General features: G+C 38.8%; 1 protein-coding gene across 2 annotated transcripts in view; it reads left to right on the forward strand.

Annotated features, from left to right (window-relative positions):
• Nucleotides 1–1463: 1463 nt before the first annotated feature.
• The window catches only part of bcas3 (BCAS3 microtubule associated cell migration factor), a 373861-nt gene continuing 354035 nt past the window's right edge, over nucleotides 1464–21289 (forward strand). Inside the window, exons 1-6 of one of the 2 annotated variants that reach the window (XM_072393158.1) lie at nucleotides 1464–1555; nucleotides 3578–3679; nucleotides 3946–4000; nucleotides 6636–6711; nucleotides 7331–7437; nucleotides 19371–19452. In XM_072393158.1, the coding sequence (XP_072249259.1) occupies nucleotides 3609–3679; nucleotides 3946–4000; nucleotides 6636–6711; nucleotides 7331–7437; nucleotides 19371–19452 (391 nt within the window). In that variant the 5' untranslated portion in view covers nucleotides 1464–1555; nucleotides 3578–3608. Of the gene's footprint in view, nucleotides 1560–3577; nucleotides 3680–3945; nucleotides 4001–6635; nucleotides 6712–7330; nucleotides 7438–19370; nucleotides 19453–21289 lie in introns of both variants that reach the window. The other variant, XM_072393159.1, reaches the window with a different exon arrangement.

Below are 21289 nucleotides of genomic sequence, written 5' to 3' on the forward strand. Positions count from 1 at the left end.
CAATGGGCATCGTGGGGGGATAATGCATTTATTTCTCAAATATTTTGTATTTTATTTTATTTCTGAGTTAGCTATTTAATATTGTTTGAGTAGAATTAGTTTAACAGTTACTTTAAACTGACTGTTTTGGGTTCTTTTCTTGTCTCCCCTTGTGTGTCAGACTGGTCTGATCAGCCAGTATTTCAATTTTGGGAAAATAAAACCCTTTTCTTTTTAAAACCCACTGTGTCCTCGTGTCAAACCGACTCAGTCCCTCACATTGTGATAATGGAAAATGTCTTTCAGCAGAGGTAACTGGAAGAAGTAGAGATAGATGAAGGTCTGTGGGGAGGTTTGTGTCTCTGCAGGAGAGCAGATGTTTAGCATGGTGAGCTAAGTTGACTGGTATGTCCCAAGATCACGCACCACCAGTTTGTCAGTCCCACTCTGCTGAAACTAACTGTAATATTAATCTTTAATATACTGAGAATAATCATTACTCATAAAAGACAGTTAATTATATTCATGAAACATCAGTTTGAATTGTTTTCATGTGTGCTACAATGATGGGTCAACATGGTTCTAAAAACAATTGATTACAAATGCAAGCAAACATATTGCTATTTAGACTAAACAATTAAAGTCAATATTTTATGAGCAAAACACTACTTGAATTCCTATCTAAGTGTATTGAAGACAAAGTTTTTACACAGGTATTTAATTTTGTATCAACCTTCTTGATATCTAAATGGTCTGGCTTTACAAATGGCCTCTTGCTGAAATGGCTCTACTGTCTGTGTGACAGAAGCCTTAAAGTCATTTCTCAGTTCTTCATTTTTATCTTGCTAGACTGATCATATACTTTTGGCATATTAAACATCTGTCTGTGACTATCTGTGCTCTCTGAAATGGGCAACTTGAGCAAAGACGATACTCAGATAATTTTTCAATGTGTCATTGCAAAGATAAATATCAATATCCCATCTCCTCACCACAAGGGTATATATGCCCATGTAAATGCCCCATGCATGATGCTGAGGCATTTGTATACATACCACTTCTTCTGATCTCTCATCCTCTCCTGTGGCTTCTTATGTCACTGCTATATTCTACCCTAATAACGATAATATATCAAGCCATCTTTTATTATTTTGATTTCGTAATTACAAAGTGCATTTTTTGAGTACGTACTTGTTTGGGAAGATGTCTGTGAAAACTATTACCAAATGAGCAGCCTCGAGACCACAAGACAATGGGACATTAGCAGGGTATTATTGAAATGTTTCCCCTATTTAGAGTGCATTTAACGAAAAGAATAGTCAATTTCTTCTCATGACATTATACACACGTGAATATGGCATGTATTTTATTTTGCAAATAGCTTCGGTGACGGAGGCATCATTTCCGCACTTACTGTTGCTTGATTGGGTAGACGGTTTCATTTCTTTCCTCTGATTGGGTTCCAATTACACAACACAGTTCCGCTATCTAGTCTGTGTTTTGACTGTTTGTTGAGGGAGCTCTACGGACCACCAGAAGTGCATAGACAAGGCAGCCGTCATTTTTCAGTCCTTCGGTTCGTAATTTTAGTTGCTGAAAATATCATGTAAAAACGTCACATATCTCCTATTTCCAGATATGTGGTTTTTAACACCAGCAGGGAAATTTCTCAGCTAGCTAGCTTGCTACTTTAGCTGCTGGGTCCTACTTACCAATATAACTAGCACTAGTTGCTGTGTTGTGTTGACTTGACATTTGTCACAATTGTTATCCTTATGGGTTTTTGCTTGTAGGTATATTCAGAATATTTAACAGAGGCTGAGGTAACCTAGCTTGTCAATACGGTTTCCAAGAGAGGTTCATCTCTCGAAGCATGGATACGCCGTTCACTGTTTAGCCTTGTTCCCCTGTTGTTGACATCGTTGCTTGCACATTTGGTTTGTAAGGTCACGTAGTATGCTAGTCCGTCGATAAACGTTTTCTTGATGTTGTTTCTCAGTAGTTGAATACTCGGAGAGACATAACGAAATAATTAATTGAATGTGTATTTATTAATTGGGTAAATGTATAAAAACGTCTTTCATTAGCCACGAGTTTAGCAGGCTGGTTAAGGATCTGCAGTTTCTTGAAACCAATTGTTAACCCTGGATTATAATATCTGACTGTATGACAATCAAGTACCGCATATGACAACCTGTTTGAGGATTTCTAGACCATTCATTGAGCAGTATTTATAAAGTACAGCTTTATCCAGCTTCCAATGTTGGGACATAAAGGCGCATAAGCCAGCTGTGTGATAGAATTCATTCATCTTGTTCAGGAGGGTCATTCTTGCTCCTCCACCTAACTTGAATCCCAACCGCCCAACATAAATACCTTCATAGTCAGTGATGTGCCTGTTTTGATAAGTAAAGTCGAGTTTGGGACACCTTTGGGTGTATTTGGGGGTGGGGTGGCAGTCTCTCTTCCCTAAGTCCTGTCTATGATGAAGAAGTTTTTATTTTAAGCTGTAGGCAAGTCGAAGGTTGGAGCATTACTACAGCATTGATGTGCAAATGTACAGTTCACTCCATCTGCATGACAACAGTGAAAACAAACATGTTCATTTAGACTTTTTTATTATCCCTGATTCAGTACATGAGGTTTATTCATTCACATCTGCACAAATCCATCTTCACCTACAATTTACATTTTGTGCTTGCATTATTAATATTCATGTTTCATGTTAGTGGTCCTTTTTGATGACTTACTTTTTGTTGTTGCTGTATAGGATCAGGTATAGGATCAGGTAATTCTAGAAGTGTTTTTGAAATTTTGTTTCACCATGTGTGAGTAGACAGGAAAAATATGATGTAACACCTTTAAAGGTTAGCTAGATCTTAAACCTAATGCAGCTGGAAAGCATGATGTGTTCATGAAGATATAGTGGTGTTACAACATCATTAAGAGAAAGAAGGCACTTGTGTGTTTTGATCCAAGTACTGCTGTTTTCTATTGTGGCAGCTGGCCTGACCATGCATGTATGTTTAGTGAAGGTAAGTCTCCCTCTGTAGTCTGAAATCTCTAAACTTTCATCCACAAAATAAACCACCTTTATTGATTTTCAAATCCTTCCACAAAGAGAGGGATAGACTGAAAGCCCAAATTGGTCTGATTTTCCTGTGACAGAGAGAGTCCAATGAGTAGTTTGAAGGACTCAAAGTCACATTTTACTTTTGGTTGTTGTTTGGACTGAGTTGTTTGCTGCTATAGTGTGACACCCAGTAGTTGCATAAAGTCTTATTTAGCACCTGCAGCATATTACCCATATATACCTTTGGGTGTATATTTGAAGTGCAGGGTTTTTGTTGCACCTTTTACCATTTCACAATTATTAGAAAGTGATCAAGACATTGTGATGGATATCTTTAACACTTTTTTGAGTGAACTTCATGACAATGTGCTTTAGTGTGGTTGTAACCGTCCTTTCGTAGTTGCTTTCATACTAATGTTGAGATATTGCCATTTATTTTCCAGTGCAAGTTGGTGCAAATGCAAGTTGATATGGGTTTATTTGCATGCTTTCACCGTTTTGAAGCTCCCATTGCACCTTTTTTAGGATTTAAAGACAAAATAAAAGTGGGAGAAGAATGGCATCGGACTCTCCACGCAGACCGAGTCGCTGTGCTGGAGGAGTGTTGGTGCGAGCACAAGCTGCAACGTAAGAACAGAAACCTATTTCTTGTTGTCTTCTCAGAGATGTACGTTAGATGTTCTATGTTTCTCCATGTTCCTGAGCAGCAATTGTAAGGAACTGTCTGAACTGAGATGTTGGATGAGTTGTTATATTTACAGTCACTACTTTAACACTCGTATATAGCTTTCCCAACGTACATTTTATCGTACTTTTTCAGCTCATGTAAATCCCATACGTGAAGAATATTGATTAATTTGCCATCCATTTTTTTGATGAGCTTCTTCTTGCAGAGAGCAGTCGTACATGGAAAGCGTTGTGACCTTCCTTCAGGATGTGGTGCCCCAGGCAAGTTTTGATGATTCCAGTTTGTATATTTTATGTTGAGTGTCTTGTGTGTTCCCTATAGCCTTTCAAATATATTTGAAAGGGAGGGAAGGCAACCCAGAGCTGCATGGGTAGCAGTTTTCTTGGCTATTCCGATTCAATTAATTGTTTTTTTTAAGGTCTGATTTTCTGGTTGCAATTTTGACTGTGATTAAAAGCTTATATAAACATTCTTTTAACTAAATATTTTAATGTAAAAAGAATCATCTATGTGTTCAAAACAAAGCTTAGAGCTGCAGTCCACTGTCAGTTACAGTTTGGTTTCTGCTGCTCTCTCTCTCTCTCTCTCTCTCTCTCTCTCTGGGTACGTCACATTCAAACAACCTGTCTCTCTCTCTCTCTCTCTCTCTCTCTCTGGGTACGTCACATTCTAACAACCTGTCTCTCTCTCTCTCTCTCTCTCTCTCTCTCTGGGTACGTCACATTCTAACAACCTGTCTCTCTCTCTCTCTCTCTCTCTCTCTCTGGGTACGTCACATTCTAACAACCTGTCTCTCTCTCTCTCTCTCTCTCTCTCTCTCTCTCTCTCTCTCTCTGGGTACGTCACATTCAAACAACCTGTCTCTCTCTCTCTCTCTCTCTCTCTCTCTCTCTCTCTCTCTCTCTGGGTACGTCACATTCAAACAACCTGTCTGTCTCTCTCTCTCTCTCTCTCTCTCTGGGTACGTCACATTCAAACAACCTGTCTGTCTCTCTCTCTCTCTCTCTCTGGGTACGTCACATTCTAACAACCTGTCTCTCTCTCTCTCTCTCTCTCTCTCTCTCTCTCTGGGTACGTCACATTCTAACAACCTGTCTCTCTCTCTCTCTCTCTCTCTCTGGGTACGTCACATTCAAACAACCTGTCTGTCTCTCTCTCTCTCTCTCTCTGGGTACGTCACATTCTAACAACCTGTCTCTCTCTCTCTCTCTCTCTCTCTCTCTCTCTCTGGGTACGTCACATTCAAACAACCTGTCTGTCTCTCTCTCTCTCTCTCTCTGGGTACGTCACATTCTAACAACCTGTCTCTCTCTCTCTCTCTCTCTCTCTCTCTCTCTCTGGGTACGTCACATTCTAACAACCTGTCTGTCTCTCTCTCTCTCTCTCTCTGGGTACGTCACATTCTAACAACCTGTCTCTCTCTCTCTCTCTCTCTCTCTCTCTCTCTGGGTACGTCACATTCAAACAACCTGTCTCTCTCTCTCTCTCTCTCTCTGGGTACGTCACATTCTAACAACCTATCTGTCTCTCTCTCTCTCTCTCTCTGGGTACGTCACATTCAAACAACCTGTCTCTCTCTCTCTCTCTCTGGGTACGTCACATTCAAACAACCTGTCTCTCTCTCTCTCTCTCTGGGTACGTCACATTCTAACAACCTGTCTCTCTCTCTCTCTCTCTCTCTCTCTGGGTACGTCACATTCTAACAACCTGTCTCTCTCTCTCTCTCTCTCTCTCTCTCTCTGGGTACGTCACATTCTAACAACCTGTCTCTCTCTCTCTCTCTCTCTCTCTCTCTCTCTCTCTCTCTCTCTCTCTGGGTACGTCACATTCAAACAACCTGTCTGTCTCTCTCTCTCTCTCTCTCTCTCTCTCTGGGTACGTCACATTCAAACAACCTGTCTCTCTCTCTCTCTCTCTCTCTCTCTCTGGGTACGTCACATTCAAACAACCTGTCTCTCTCTCTCTCTCTCTCTCTCTCTCTCTCTCTCTGGGTACGTCACATTCAAACAACCTGTCTCTCTCTCTCTCTCTCTCTCTCTCTCTCTCTCTCTCTGGGTACGTCACATTCAAACAACCTGTCTGTCTCTCTCTCTCTCTCTCTCTCTCTCTCTCTGGGTACGTCACATTCAAACAACCTGTCTGTCTCTCTCTCTCTCTCTCTCTCTCTCTCTCTGGGTACGTCACATTCAAACAACCTGTCTCTCTCTCTCTCTCTCTCTCTCTCTCTCTCTCTCTCTGGGTACGTCACATTCAAACAACCTGTCTCTCTCTCTCTCTCTCTCTCTCTCTCTCTCTCTGGGTACGTCACATTCAAACAACCTGTCTCTCTCTCTCTCTCTCTCTCTCTCTCTCTCTCTGGGTACGTCACATTCTAACAACCTGTCTCTCTCTCTCTCTCTCTCTCTGGGTACGTCACATTCAAACAACCTGTCTCTCTCTCTCTCTCTCTCTCTCTCTGGGTACGTCACATTCAAACAACCTGTCTCTCTCTCTCTCTCTCTCTCTCTCTGGGTACGTCACATTCAAACAACCTGTCTCTCTCTCTCTCTCTCTCTCTCTCTGGGTACGTCACATTCAAACAACCTGTCTCTCTCTCTCTCTCTCTGGGTACGTCACATTCTAACAACCTATCTGTCTCTCTCTCTCTCTCTCTCTGGGTACGTCACATTCAAACAACCTGTCTCTCTCTCTCTCTCTCTGGGTACGTCACATTCAAACAACCTGTCTCTCTCTCTCTCTCTCTGGGTACGTCACATTCAAACAACCTGTCTCTCTCTCTCTCTCTCTCTCGCTCTCTCTGGGTCTAAATCATCTAAATGATTATTTATATAAGAAATTGATATTGCTCGTGTGCATTGTGTATATCTTTCTAATTAGATTTTTTTTAAACTACAGGCTTATACTGGGGCTCCACCCACAGATGAAAAAGAGAAAATCATTTGGGTTCGATTTGACAAAGCTGACGTCAATGGTAAGACTTGGTATAAAAGACACGGTACAAGTGTGGAGCATTTAGCATGTATCTTCTCTGAATGTATTCAGCTATGTTTAAAATCCTGTTACAGCTCCTTGATATAAGACATCATGCTGCATGGTACTACAGTACAAAACAGACACAGTACACCGTTGTCCAAAATCCCTTAAATGAAATTTGGTTACAATCTTGATATTCTCATCGTTTCTAAGCTGTTCAGTACACTGTGGTAATCTTGCTTTGGGGACAAATTGATAACTAACAGGTTTGAAATACAGGCCCCACGATAGAGCCAGTATTCTGCCAATACAGAGACAAAAATCTTCAACTTTGTTCTGTTTTGTTTAATTTTGTTCTACAAACTTCTAGAGATATGTTCTGCCATTGTTGAGATATATTTAGAGACATCTTTCAGAGACTGACTTGGGCAGGAAATGGTTTTCATTTTTTGCTTTTGTAGCTACTCTCTTTGGCAGTGCACTTTGGATCATTATCATGAAAACATATTCTAAGCAAGGGCTCATTTTTTTTTCTGCCAATTTTCTAGTATACTTGCAGGAATTCAGGATTGTCCCCACCCATTTATTTCAATACATTACTGTTTTTCTTTGCACAGACACCGCTCGCAACCCAGAGTTTATAGAGATGCACAGTGGCACTTCTGACCCTCCCCTCTGCCTCATGATTGGCTATACTGATGGGATGCAGATCTGGAGCATATCTGTAAGTCAAGCAACTTACTCAACCACATGAGTTTTTACCTTGTCTTTTTGTATCATCAGTCCTCACACATTTAATGAATTTAGATGGATATGACAAATGGTTCACCAAAGAGCAAGATCATTCCATAAAATATTTATGTTGTGTTGATTGAGCCCCCAAAAAATAAGCCGTTAAACTTTCATGCGTCTTTATACTGAGAAATGAGTTTCTTTGAATCGTAATTATAGTCATAAAGACAAAATCAAGATATTCAATGTTTAAAGAATTGTGCAACTTGTGGACAACATTTTATTGTGCTTTATGAACATAGTCCTTTTCATGCCTGCTGAGGCAAAACCAGCCCGAAAGATTTAGTTAAGCTATTGAATAATGCTTTTTTTCTGCTTGCTGTTTAGAATTGATTATGTGATTGAATAATGCAAGCAGTATGTCCTTGTTGAGTTCAAAAGGTCAACCACAAATCATTGGTTGACCCTGGATTTGTCTGAACATGTCTACTGTCTAACCATTTGGGTCATAGAAAAGTAGTTGTAGACAACACTCACTTAATAATTTTAACAAGGGCTTGATATTCACACAATGGTTGCTTGAAAGTTTGTGAACCCACTTGCGTGTTTTGCATGCAGTACCCAGAAGATTGTCACATTTTTATACAAGCCCTAAAATTAGATAAAAAGCACCAAGTGAAACAAGTCTAAAAATGTTAAATCTCTCTTTTTATATTAAGGAACGTGATCCAATATTGTGCACGTTGATGTGAGGTTCTTGTTTAAAACCCGGGTTCTGTCCATTTGAACTCTGAACTTCACAACAGTGACTTATGACAGGAACAAAGGAAATCATTTTTTTGACTTCAGAAACAGTTGTTGGTTCTTGTCAGCATTTAAAAGATTGCAAAAACAGTTCGGAACCTGTCAGACCGTACGGCTGCCCTACTCAGAATGGACAACTTCTGCCATAAAAACAGACTCAATATTCCCTTAATTTAACTTAATCATGTTCCAAATGTTATTTGTAAAAAAGAAGTAAGTGATTTTCATAGACTGATTTCATAGCTTGTTTAAATATTGCTCCACTGCCCCTTCAGTACCACCTGTGAGCTTTTATGTCTGTCAGCTTCTTTTCAGCTACCAGTTAGGAGAGAGCATATGCTGTCCTACAAGTAAACACAGCCGAATTCACAGTGTTGTCTTTAACATGCACTACCAGTAAAATGTTTGGACACGCCTTCTCATTTTATGGTTTTTCTTGATTTTCATGACTATTCACATTGTAGATTCTCACTGGAGGCATCAAACCTATGAATAAATATATGGAGTTATGTGGAAAGCAATAAAGTGTAAAATGACTCTAAACATGTTTCATATTTTCGATTCCTCCAAACAGCCACCCTTTCCTTTGATTAATGCTTTGCCCACTCTAGGCATTCTCTCGATGAGCTTCATGAGGTAGTCTCTTAAAATCATTTTCCAACAGTCCTGGAGTTCCCAGAGATGCTGAGCACTTGTTGGCCCTTTTGCCTTCACTCTCCAGTCCATCTCATCCCAAACCATCTCGATTGGGTTCAGGTTCGGTGACTGTAGAGGCCAGATCATCTGCAGCAGCACTCCATCACTCTCCTTCTTGATCAAATAGCCCTTACACAGCCTGGGGGTGTGTTTGGGGTCATTGTCCTGCTGATGGTCCAACTAAACGCAAACCGGATGGGATGGCATGTCACTGCAGGATGCTGTGGTAGCCATGCTGGTTCAGTGTGCTTTCAATTTTGAATAAATCCCCAACAGTGTCACCAGCAAAACACCCCCACATCATCACACCTCCTCCTCCACACTCCACGGTGGGAACCAGGCATGTGGGATCCATCCGTTCACCTTTTCTGTGTCTCACAAAGACGCGGTGGTTGGAACCAAAGATCTCAGATTTGGACTCATCAGACCAGAGCACAGATTTCCACTCGTCTAATGTCCTTTCCTTGTGTTTCTTGGCCCAAACAAATCTCTTCTGCTTGGTGCTTTTCCTTAGTAGCGGTTATTTAGCAGCTATTTAACCATAAAGGCCTGATTTGCGTCTCCTCTGAACAGTTGATGTAGAGATGGGTCTGCTGCTGGAACTCTGTGTGGCATTCATCTGGACTCTGATCTGAGCTGCTGTTAACTTGCGATTTCTTAGGCCGGTGACTCGGATGAACATATCTTCAGCAGCAGAGCTGACTCTTGGTCTTCCTTTCCTTAGGCGGTCCTCATGAGCCAGTTTCATCATAGCGCTTGATGGTTTGTGCGACTGTACTTGGAGACGCATTGAAAGTTATTCGTTTCTCTTTACTTAGCTGATTGGTTCTTGCCTGAATATGAATTCTAACAGTTGTCAAATAGGCCTGTCAGCTGTGTACCAACCTGACTTCTGCCCAACACAACTGATGTTCCCAACCCCATTAAGAAGGCAAGAACTTCCACAAATGAACGCTGACAAGGCACACCTGTGAAGTGAAAACCATTTCAGGCGACTACATCGTGAAGCTCACTGAGAGGAGGCCAAGGGTTTGCAGTGCTGTCAACAAAGCAAAGGGTGGCTACTTTGAGGAATCTAAAATATTAAACATATTTAGTTATTTCACACTTTTTTGCTTGCTACATAATTCCATATGTGTTCATTCATAGTTTTGATGCCTTCAGTGAGAATCTACAATGTAAATAATCATGAAAAACCATTAAATGACTAGATGTGTCCAGACTTTTGACAATGGAGTGTAGTGTAGATAGATGGCAGTTTTAACAGATCACTCTGTGGTTATAAGATCAGGATTTGATTACAGCAGACCCGCAGTGCTGAATTGCTCTGATTATGACAGCAGGTAGACACTTATTCTCAATTGACCTCGTGTGAGGTACAGTTGTAGAAACAGAAAAACATGTGAATGAGCTTCATCGTAAGCTTCATTGCACTATAAAAAAGAAACTGAAAGACAATGGTAGATTCCAGTAGCTGGGGAGCCTAAAATATAAGTGGAAAATAATTGAGTCATAAGAATATAGTTTGAACTATAGCTATACATATGGTTAATCCATCTTGTTGTATTGGGGGATCATAACTGATTTTTTTCAAGTTATTTTACATTAGATATGCACAGGCAGCCTGTTTATGTAAATTTGCAGATATTTTTGTGTATTTCTAAATACCGGGAAAAAAACCCCATTCATTTTCTTTTTTTCTACAAAGTGGGAACTCTGCTGTATGTAGTACTGTATATGTGAGCACAGACAGTTGGAAAGAGGCACACATAATGTAGAAAACTGCCAAAATGCAGTAGAGCACCTTTCTTAAGAAAGTCTGACCAAACTTTAAACAAGGCCCTTTAGGTCTGATGTGGACAAAAATTGCTTCTCACATACAATCTTTTTAGGAACACATTCTGGAACAAGCTTAAGTCAAATTAAGTGAATGCTAAAGCTGTTTGTGCTACGGAAGTCAACTGCAGGTAAAGTAAGAGCTGTCTAATCATGATCAAGTCACTGAAGTTAGACTATATTTGGCTGCTCCTTCTCTGCTGCTCACGCCCCCTTAACATAGAAATAAAATGCAGTCTCCTGAAATACACAAATGTGACATTAGAAAAGAGGTGTCATAAAGTAAATGTTATGTTATGAAATAGATTTGCCATTAGAAAATAGGTGTCATGTAATAAATATATCTGGAGTCATGGAGTAAAAGGCTCATGAAATGAATAAACCACGAGAAAATAAGAGTGATTAAGTGAACAAATTAAGTATGAAATAAAAGTTCCCCTTAGATAAACCAGTAATCTGTTGACAAATCAACTTTTTTACTTTTCAAAGGGAAAATTTGAAAGGGAAGGGAAATATGTATTTATTTAATCTTGATTGAGGCAGTATTTCATAAGTGTGCTTCCCAAATCATCCCTTCAAATAAAACTATTGCTGTTCAACCGTCTTTCCACTAAGAGGCAGTGTTGACCACTTTATGGACTTATGGTTCAGACAGTTGGAGCTGCTTACCTTTCAAGGGTTCCAAGGTCTTATTCAACCCACCCCGTCTCATAGTAAGTGGTGAAGAGCAAATATAGAGGGCATAAATATTCAAAACTTTTTTTTGATATACCGGTTATATACAAAAACATACAAAATAAGTTTGAAGAGTTTATTTAAGTTTATATCATCTGCACAATTTCCATTTAATTGTGTTTAAAGGCATCCTATTTTGTTTGTTGCCCACCCCTTTGTAAACGGTAAGTAAAACTTATTATCATGGAAGGTATACTGCTGATGTAGTATAGTGGGTGGCCACAAGATGGTGGCCTTCCTCTTAGAGGACTGCTAGTATTAGTGATGAAATGGTTAACATGACCTGTGCTTTTTTTTTTTTTTTACTGCTACACAGAAATCAGTTATTTTTTAGTAATATCAGTTACTGGTGAAAATAAGTGCAAACTTATGGCTGAGCTAATGTTATGCTGCTAAGCATTACCAAGCAGAATAGGCAAGCTATTCTGAGTCTTGGAAAATCATTAGAAGATTTTGTCAGCTCTGTAACTTAACAAATTACCCACAATGCCATTGAGGTTTGTTGCACCAAGTATCACCTTTCATGTAGAGACTGTCACTGAAACATGCAAACTTCTCATACATCCTGTGAGATCTAAACACTCCACAGTCCTTAATCAGTCTTTGTATAAACAACCACAGGCTGTGGATAGAAGGACACACACTTTCTTTATTCATGATCACACAATTGGGTGCTATAATGTGGCAACCCCTGTGCTGCTAGCATATTTCCTTTTGCAGTTATTATAGTGGAGCAACATTTTATTGCTGTTCGAGCCATGCTACTTGCAACCAGTAAAAATACAAGCTTGGTGAACCACGCTTACTCTGTTTAAGTTGTGATTCACTCAGGGTAGCCTGGCCTTCTATCATGTAATGCTGGCCTTCAGAATTGTTTTTCTTTCAGTTTTCAAAGTTTATGGGATGCTTCCCGGTTGTGTTTTTTCACAGGGTTTAAAGTAAGCATCCGAGGTACCTTAGTCTCTTGCTCTTGAGTGGCTGTGAAGTGTGTCTGGCACTTGCTAAGCCAACACCCTCTGTAATTGCTCAGCACAGTATGAGCATGCACATATACACCGACATGCAGTCATGAAATGGGCTCTCAGACCAGTTGTATGGATGTTGACAGAGGTGTTTAGGCGATGTAGATTACAGTCGCTTCACACTGGAGAGGTGTCATCCACTGCTGCCTGATAAGAGGCAGACTGTCTTGGTCGGCATATGTGTTGAGACAAAATGCTTGGAAGCAAGATGTCAGCACAAGTGGCAGGCAGTGTGTTAGGGATCTTGACTTGTATTACAAAAATTGTCAACTTGACAATCCTGATTGACGTGAATAACAAATCTAAAGTGCTCTAATGCACGTACAAACCACAGGAAGGGAATTACATTTGTTCAAATCTACCATAATTATATTATTGTTTATGTTATCAATTCTTTTGTTTCTGTTCTCCCTTTTTTGCACAGATACACAATTGATTGTACTGCTAAGATGGTATTTTGACCTCTGCCAAAGTGTACAAACTTGACTTGCAAGTTAATTGTGAGGAAAATGCACAGCGCATATAACTGTAAACATAATTGAGTTTAGTTTTAAAACTCCACATGGTCTCTATAATTCTTCTGTTTTTAGCTGTAGTACATTTTAGATACTTTGAAGTTAAGTGCCATAGAGAAATTTTTCACTTTGAACAGTGGAGGTCAGCATGATTTGTAACTGTTATTAGGTCAAGTTACTAAGGGAATGGGGGGGGGGGTTCCTTTTGCTGTAATGATACATCATTCTATGTCCCTGAGCTCTCATTGTTTTTGCTGCATACTATAGATTGCCATGGAAAAGCACCTGTTACTGTCCTAAAGCACCTGTTCCTTCCAAATCTCCAATATGTCTAGCGCTGTTATTGAGTGTGTCCACTTGTGAATGTGGCCCAAATATCTGTTAACAGCCTATGGCATTCCATTTAAGAGATTAAAACAGAAGAACAGACACTGTGATTCTACAAAAACATCCAGACCACAAATGAAATGAATATAATGAATGTGTGTATGCAGAGAAAGCAACTTTGAAAAAGCAATTTAGCATATTGCACACTCTGAGCCTCTAATGTAATGTTGGAAATGTTGTTGATGGCATGGGATGTCACACAGAGCCTTGTAAGGCGAGGATAAGCTGTGGGGTAATGCACAATAACCCAGCGCATTAACCTCCAGCCCTCCCCTTATTTTAATCCAGCAAATTCCATTATTTCCCCTTGCACGTCCATTTGTCTGCATAGGAATCCTTCTGTGCTACCAGCATCCTTTTATTCCAGCTATCAGTGCTCATAACCTACTTGTGTCTCCAGTGTTAATCTACCACTGCTGGGCCTCAAGCACTTTGACTAGAAACATAGCTCCAAATCCATCATTTTGCAAAGGCAACTAATTGCACAAAAGAGCAATCATCCCCTCAGATGGGTTTAAAGATTTAAAACTAACAGATTAAAGCAATAGTAAAGTGATAATGCAGGTTTCACTGTAATTTAATGTATAAAAGAATCTACACCGACATATGAAAGAACAACAAAAGTGGGGCATTGTGCGCTTAGAACAAAGTGCCGTCACACACATCAGATACTGCCAAGATCCACAGAGGCCTGTGACCTAATATTTTGGCATCGCATTTGAACGCGTAAAGCTTGATCTGGACTCAACACGCATGCAGAGACATCCATTACATGCTTTACACTTTGCTTGTATTTCCTCTGTAATAAAAGCCAGTAATACAGCAAACTTTAAAATCTGCTCAAGGACAACCTTTAATGTTAATCTGTGAATGTGATTTAAAGTCTGTGCAAATGTGTTGGAATGCACTTATTTGTTCTTTCAGTACATTGAGTGTTTGCCATGAAACAAACACATGTTGCTACTGCTGCTCAAGCTTTTATTTCTGTATTCATTTGAATGTTTTTTCAGTTAATAGGCAGTTAATGTAACACTTTTTATATGCTATAATGGATTGGATCTTACCTGATTACAAATAATAATTTTGTTTAAATGTTTTACTTTTCAGGTTTATAGAAAAAAACCTAGCACTAGCATCAAAACATTTCTGACATTCCCTAAAAATCTTGAGTAGAATTCAGAAGTAGCTCTCCCAGGTTTTTGAGGATTTTAACTTCCTTGTGAGTTGTCATTATCGGTGGTTAAAGCAAATAAATAAAAGCATCCTTTGTTCGTTCATTTTCAAATTAAAATGTCTTAGTCTTTCAACTTTCCTTTCCTAAACAGAAAAATGATAACAAACCATTCTCTGTTTCTGATTTTGTGCACCAAGGTGTATTTCTTTTATTCTTCTTCATGTTAACAGGCTACAGCGTATAACCCGTGTATTTGTTATTACAGTTGTACAAATGAAAGGCTTTTTGTCTTATGAAACCCTACAACATTTGATGTGTATGAGAATATGTTTTTATTGTATTTGCTGATGTTGGAACACTGATTAGGAAATCACTGGGTTTGTGTATTTATTACTGAAAATCATCTGTACGGTGGTGTGGTGGTCAGCACCATCGCCTCACACCAAGAGGGTTCCCAGTTCAAATCCCAGCAGCTTTCCTTTTCTGGGTGGAGTCTGCATGTTCTCCCTGTGCATGCGTGGGTTCTCTCCGGGTACTTCCCACCATCCAAACCATGCATGTTAGGTTAACTGGTGACTCTAAACTGACCCTAGCAGTGAGTGTGGTTGTGTGTCTCTGTCTGGCTCTGTGACGGACTGGTGACCTGTCCAGGGTGTCCCCCGCCTCTCCTCCAATGACCGCTTGGATTGGCTCCAGCACCCCCCCGTGACCCGACCGACGGATTAAGCGGGTGTAGAAAATGGATAAATGGATGGATTTGATCAAAAACTAAAGTGATCTATTGTGGGATAGTGACAGCGCGAAAAGTTTTTCTTGAGTTTCTACTTAGAAGCCGAGATTAAAGGTAAAATCATTCATTTTACCTGTGTTGGACATAAACAGCAACATTGACGGAGTCACACTGAGCTGAAATAGACTAGCCTACGTTAGTTAATAAATTTACATGATTAACACTTTTCCACCAGCTTTCCTCACTTTTGCAGCAATATTGTGATGACGTCAGCTTTCTAGGCTCTTCTGATAAATCAAATGCTAGAAATTTGGGTGTCCTCTTTGATAGTTCAATGTCGTTCGAGCATCACTCCAAACAATTAGTTGGGAACTGTTTTTATCACCTAAGGAACATTTCAAAACTGAGACTGCTGGTATCAAAAGCTGAACTTGAGATGATTATCCACACTGTTATCTCTCCTCGTTTAGATTACTGTAACAGACTTTTAGCCCGTTTAAATAACTCCGCTTTGGACCATCTAATGCGGCAGCAAGACTTTTAACTGGCATCAATCGAAGATCTCACATTACTCCAGTCTTGGCTTATCTTCATTGGTTGCCAGTAAATTTTAGAATCCTTTTTAAGATTTTAGTCTTCACTTTAAGGGCCTTACATGGTCAAGCTCCACAGTATATCACTGACCTGCTGAAACCCCTTATTCTTCTTCTCGTGCTCTGAGGTCGTAATCAGACATACTCGGTTCAAAACTCGTGGGGATCACTAAACCTTATTCAAAAATAACACATACTACAAGAGGAGGTTGACTTTTTCCTTCAGGCTCGGCGTGCTTACATGAAAAAGAGTGTTTCATACATCATTTCACACTTCTCAGTCCAAAATACACCTATCAGCTGACACTTCATTCATAAGAACAGCAGATTTTATGAATAGGGAGGTGTAAGGAGTATAGAGATCATTAAGTTATTGAAATTAAAAATGTTGATCTGCATAATAGCTCTTAAACTTTTAACTAATAACTCAAAAAGGGCATTTAGTTACAAAACTGTCTCATAATAGCCTAATGTGGGAATCATGAGTCTCAGACGACATAAAAGTCAAACAAATTTCATTGATTAAATTGGTAATTAATAGCTTTTGGATGAACTAATTTTCAAATCTATCTTTGACCTAATATCAACTGTATAGAACAAACTTTTTCAATTGGGAGAACTTATAAAAAATACATCTTACAGCCCATTTTGATTCTTACGTCCTCCTTGGTTATGCAATGCAGTTTGTTTTGCTGTAACTGCAACGTTTCTTTGGTGTCATAACACACAGTTGGACAGATTTCATATAGAACATATTAGCTCAGGTTTTAATTTATGTCCAGAGATTTTTAGTTCAGGTTACCAACATGCTTTGTAAATTAAATGGTGAAAATCTCACTTACATCACTGCCCTTGGGAAATCGCACAGAAACGTTATATGATGTAATTTACTGAAGTTAAGTAGTTGATGCAATTCATGTTAAAGAGCAGAAACTTTGCATGAATGTACATGTGTTCACAGATGGTATAAATCCTTGGCCATCCACAAAATATCAGTTCAACTGCTGGGTATCTATGACCACAGTTGACAACAACAAAAAAATCCCTCCAATACACATAAAATGTATTTATCATGACAAGCAAATATGTTCAACTTTGAACACATGGGCAGCATAGTGTACGCAGAGCAGAGGTAATTTCCAGGTCTCAGATGAAAAAAACAAAATAGATTGGCAGTTGTTGTTGTCCCTTTTTTTTGTATCTGAGTAAAAAAATCGGAAAACGCACAGGTCGTCATGTGATTTTTTGGGTTTAGGAAATGACAATTGGAAAAATCAATGTTTTTCTTCATTTAGGTTTTTAAATGAAATGAACAAATGCTACACAGATACAAGTCTTTTTTTTCATTTTGCTGCCATGGTATCAGTCCCCATACCCAAACGCAGGCCTTGTTTTGGTTGAGACACACCTTGCTTCTTTAATGACGTTCATACAAAACTAGGAAGATACAGACATGCACTGAAATCACATTGCTCGCTACTTTTCTGCATATTGTAGTAAAACATGTGGTCTAACATTTAAAAAAAGATAGCATAATTTCTAGTTTATTCATAAAATTGTCTTTTATTTTTGTCTAAAATAAGTCTTTGTCTGAACCCTCTACATGGACAGCGGTATACAACAATTTGTTGCCATGCTTTAAGGGCTGACAGAAATCACCTTATCTCTTAACATGTTGACTACATGTTAAGAGATGTAAGAGAGGGGTAATTTTACAGGATCAAACAAAAATAAAAAACCCTGGTAATGTATATGATATGCTTGCAAAAAGAAAATAATAAAATTCTGGTTTAGCTGTAATACAGTTAGTTTTTTTCTGATTTGCATTTTGAAGAATTTGAAAAAGGTTAGTACTTAAAAAACGAGCCAGCGGCACATAGTTTTAAGATTAAAAACGATGTAGTGCTTTAACTTCTCATAATGTGACACCTTGGAAGTGCAAGTTTGTGGGGGATCTTTGTACTTCTTGGAACCACAAGACATGCCCTTGTGTCACCATAGTTCTTTGGACAAATCCAGGCATTTTTGTCCTGTTTCTGAAGATCAGCTTTAACAAGGCTTTCAGGGTTGCAAACCTAAGTGATAAGAAGAAGATGAGCACAGACCCAGACTGCTGAACTGATCTGCCCTCTTAAATTAAAAATAAATTGTTGCTGAAGTCTGTCGTCGTTTTTCCTCACTAGAAGCACGATGAGTAACAAGGTGAACTTCTAGGACTTCATTTAAATGTTACTGTAAATTAATTTAATTTTGAATTAAATTAAATTTCACTTTCAATTTCAATTTACTTTAAATGAATTTATGTGCAGGAGATCTCATTACAATGTGTGAGCGAAGCAGCTCACTCAAATACAACAGTGACTTACCATTCTGCTGCAACCACTTCTTTCTAAAAGATTTTCCCACCAAGTATAGGTCTGTTGTGTAGAGTTGACCTCGATAGACAATTGTGGACCTTCTACTCAGGAGGCCAAAAGTCGATATGCTTTTGAATCAAAATGTGTACTGAAAAAGGTTGTTGGTCTCAAGAGTGCACAGTAGGCAGGAAATCACATAAAACATTTGCTTTTTAGTGTACAGCTCATCAAGCATGGTGGATAATGCTTACTACCCATTCAAGATAATGATCCATAATGTTTTTTTGCTTCAATATTAATATCACATCTGTTTGGATATATCCACAAATTATAGATCACCAAAGAAGAGTTGTAGTAGAGAAGAGAGTAGCTCTACAGTAGGTCTGTAGCAAATCTTGAAGACATTTATGTCCTTACATACAGCCCAACCAGAGTAAGATGTACATTGTCGTATTTTGTGGAATCAAAAAAATCAGTAACTGAAGTAGGAAGAAGAAAAGTTTGGACAGATAAAAACTGAAACAGGTTAGTGATTCATAACATTCAGTCAGACCTCATTTCTCTATCTTTTTTCATAACCATGCAATCAAAAACAAAATAATTTGGGAGAATTTTAAGATTGGTTAGACATATTTGTTAGGTGGCTTCCCACTCTACCAATCAGACTGTGACAGTGATAGATATGATAGGCTGCTGCCCATTTGGCACTAGCCCGTATTGGTCACCTTTCATTTTTGGCTCTGTCGTTGTCAGTGAGCTTGGCTGCAGTTTTATTCTGTGCTTGGTAGATTTTACTTTGTGGTTTGGCTGAAACTTCAACCACCGGATCTCCATACTGATATCCCCTGTTCCTGTCTCACCCTTTCACTTTAGGAAAAAAAAATGTCTTACTGTCTGGAGACTTTATCTTTAAACTAGGTCAGGGGGACAACCGCTTTGGATTGCCTCACATAATAATGATTTAACAAAACTTTCCCTTTCATATGGTCTGTACTGTAGGTGCATTATCCATCTTTTCTCAGATGAAATATTTTGGGGACTTTTACATGATATTTAAATGTTATCATTTTTCTCAGTTGGCAGGAGAAGCCCAAGAGCTGTTCTCGGTGCGTCACGGGCCTGTGCGAGCCGCTCGCATTCTGCCAGCCCCTCATATGGGTGAGTCATTCAGGACCTTCACCCTCCACAATACTATGCTACAAGCATTGAAGCACATACTGTCATGCATCTTATAATTGTAATAGAGTGATAATGTGGTTGAGACATTTAGTGATGTTGAGCCAAACAATTGCAAAAGGGGAACCACACAAACAACAAAGATTTATTTAAAAGTAGGAGAAAAGTGAGAAAAAGAATCTCTGTTCAAATAAATCACTTCATGTCCGTCCCAAAAGAGTCACGATTTGTGTTGTATTTTTAATTACATGACAAAAATTTTGAAAATATTGTATCAAAGCCAATACCAAGGACGTGTCTTCTTAAATAGATGTTATTTTTCTTCTTACCTGTGAGCTTTGTTTATGGGCAAAAGGGATTATGAGATTTGTGATTTGTATAAATCAGAAAAGTATCTCATCTTGTACATTTTCCACACAGATTGTAAGGACATTAGCGTAAAACCTTTTCTTTTCTAAATAAATGATGTCATCAAACCCAAAAATCTTTGGTGTATATATTATCAATGGCTCTTCACTACTAAGCCCTTTATATACTTTGTTTTAAAAGTAATACAAATCTTTTGTAAAAAAAAGTCAAGAGGTATATTCTGCTAAACACAAAATATCAATCTCAAAATCTTTTTCATATCCTGCTGTATCCATCCATTTGATATTTAACATAAACTGCAACACAAAAGTGTTATTTTACATTTTTTGACACTAGATGTATCTTCTTAAAGCAAACAGGAATATGACAAGGTACCCACATGTACTTTGTTTTACATTATTATATTTATTTGTACTTTACTGAAATTTATTTTCAACACAATTCTAAAATGTCTGTCCTGGTTCACTTAATTTCATCATCCAAGATCAACACTTACAATTGAATTTTCTATGGTGCACCGTATGTAGTATTGGGTTGTGGTCACTTTAAATGGTGTTATATCATTAAAATTAAAGAGTGCTTCTTGCTGCCTCACCCTAATGCTGAAGTCAGTCTACAGTTATTGTTGGCCTCCTCACAGTCTATGGTAGCAAGCTTTTGACGCCAGCGCCTCTTTGCTGCCAAAACGCTCTGCTGGAAACCTTGCTCTACTGCTCTTGTTTCATTCTTACTTTAAAAAGTCTTCAACTGTTAGTTTTATGAATATTTTTTTTCCTTTGTCACCCTCTATCTAATTGATTTCTCATAGCCAAAATGTTTTAGATCATTTAGACATTTGCACCAGTCTTTCTTTATGATGTAGAGGCTTCTTTGTAGCTGTGTTTTACAGCAGTTTTAAACAGCTGTGGAAGGAGAAATGTAAGATTAAAAAGTCAGCAATAAAATAATGCTTGATGATGTAACAGAAATACAGTATTAAAGGGGAACTCCGGTAGTTTTAAACCTAGACCTTATTTCTGGCATGAAATACGTTCATCTACTCACAGAGAACAGTTTGATGAAAGTCGGTGACCTTCGGAAGATATTTAGATAACTGGAGATCCATATAACGGAGTGAACGGGGCTTAGACGATGCAGCCTCTAAATAAGGCATTATCTGTCTTTATTTCACCAATACTTTAAGACGAATGAATGAATGAACGTGTGCTATAGCTCTGTTAGCTCATAGCTGCTGTGTTGTTGTTATTGGGGCTTTCGGGGGCTTATAGAGGGCTTTCTACACACTGGTCTACTGGGACGCCCGCTGCTGCAGCACAGTTTATTCACTCCGTGCTCTGTGACAGTCGGCTAACTTCACACGTAGTTTGCTACTGATAGTTTTGTGCAACATGGCAGGATATTTATCAGATTTTGACGACGTGGACGACAACTTTGAGTAAGATGGAAGTTC

This window comes from Leuresthes tenuis, unplaced genomic scaffold (assembly GCF_036924035.1).
Source record: "Leuresthes tenuis unplaced genomic scaffold, fLeuTen1.0.hap1 SCAF_9, whole genome shotgun sequence".
Taxonomy (NCBI): domain Eukaryota; kingdom Metazoa; phylum Chordata; class Actinopteri; order Atheriniformes; family Atherinopsidae; genus Leuresthes; species Leuresthes tenuis.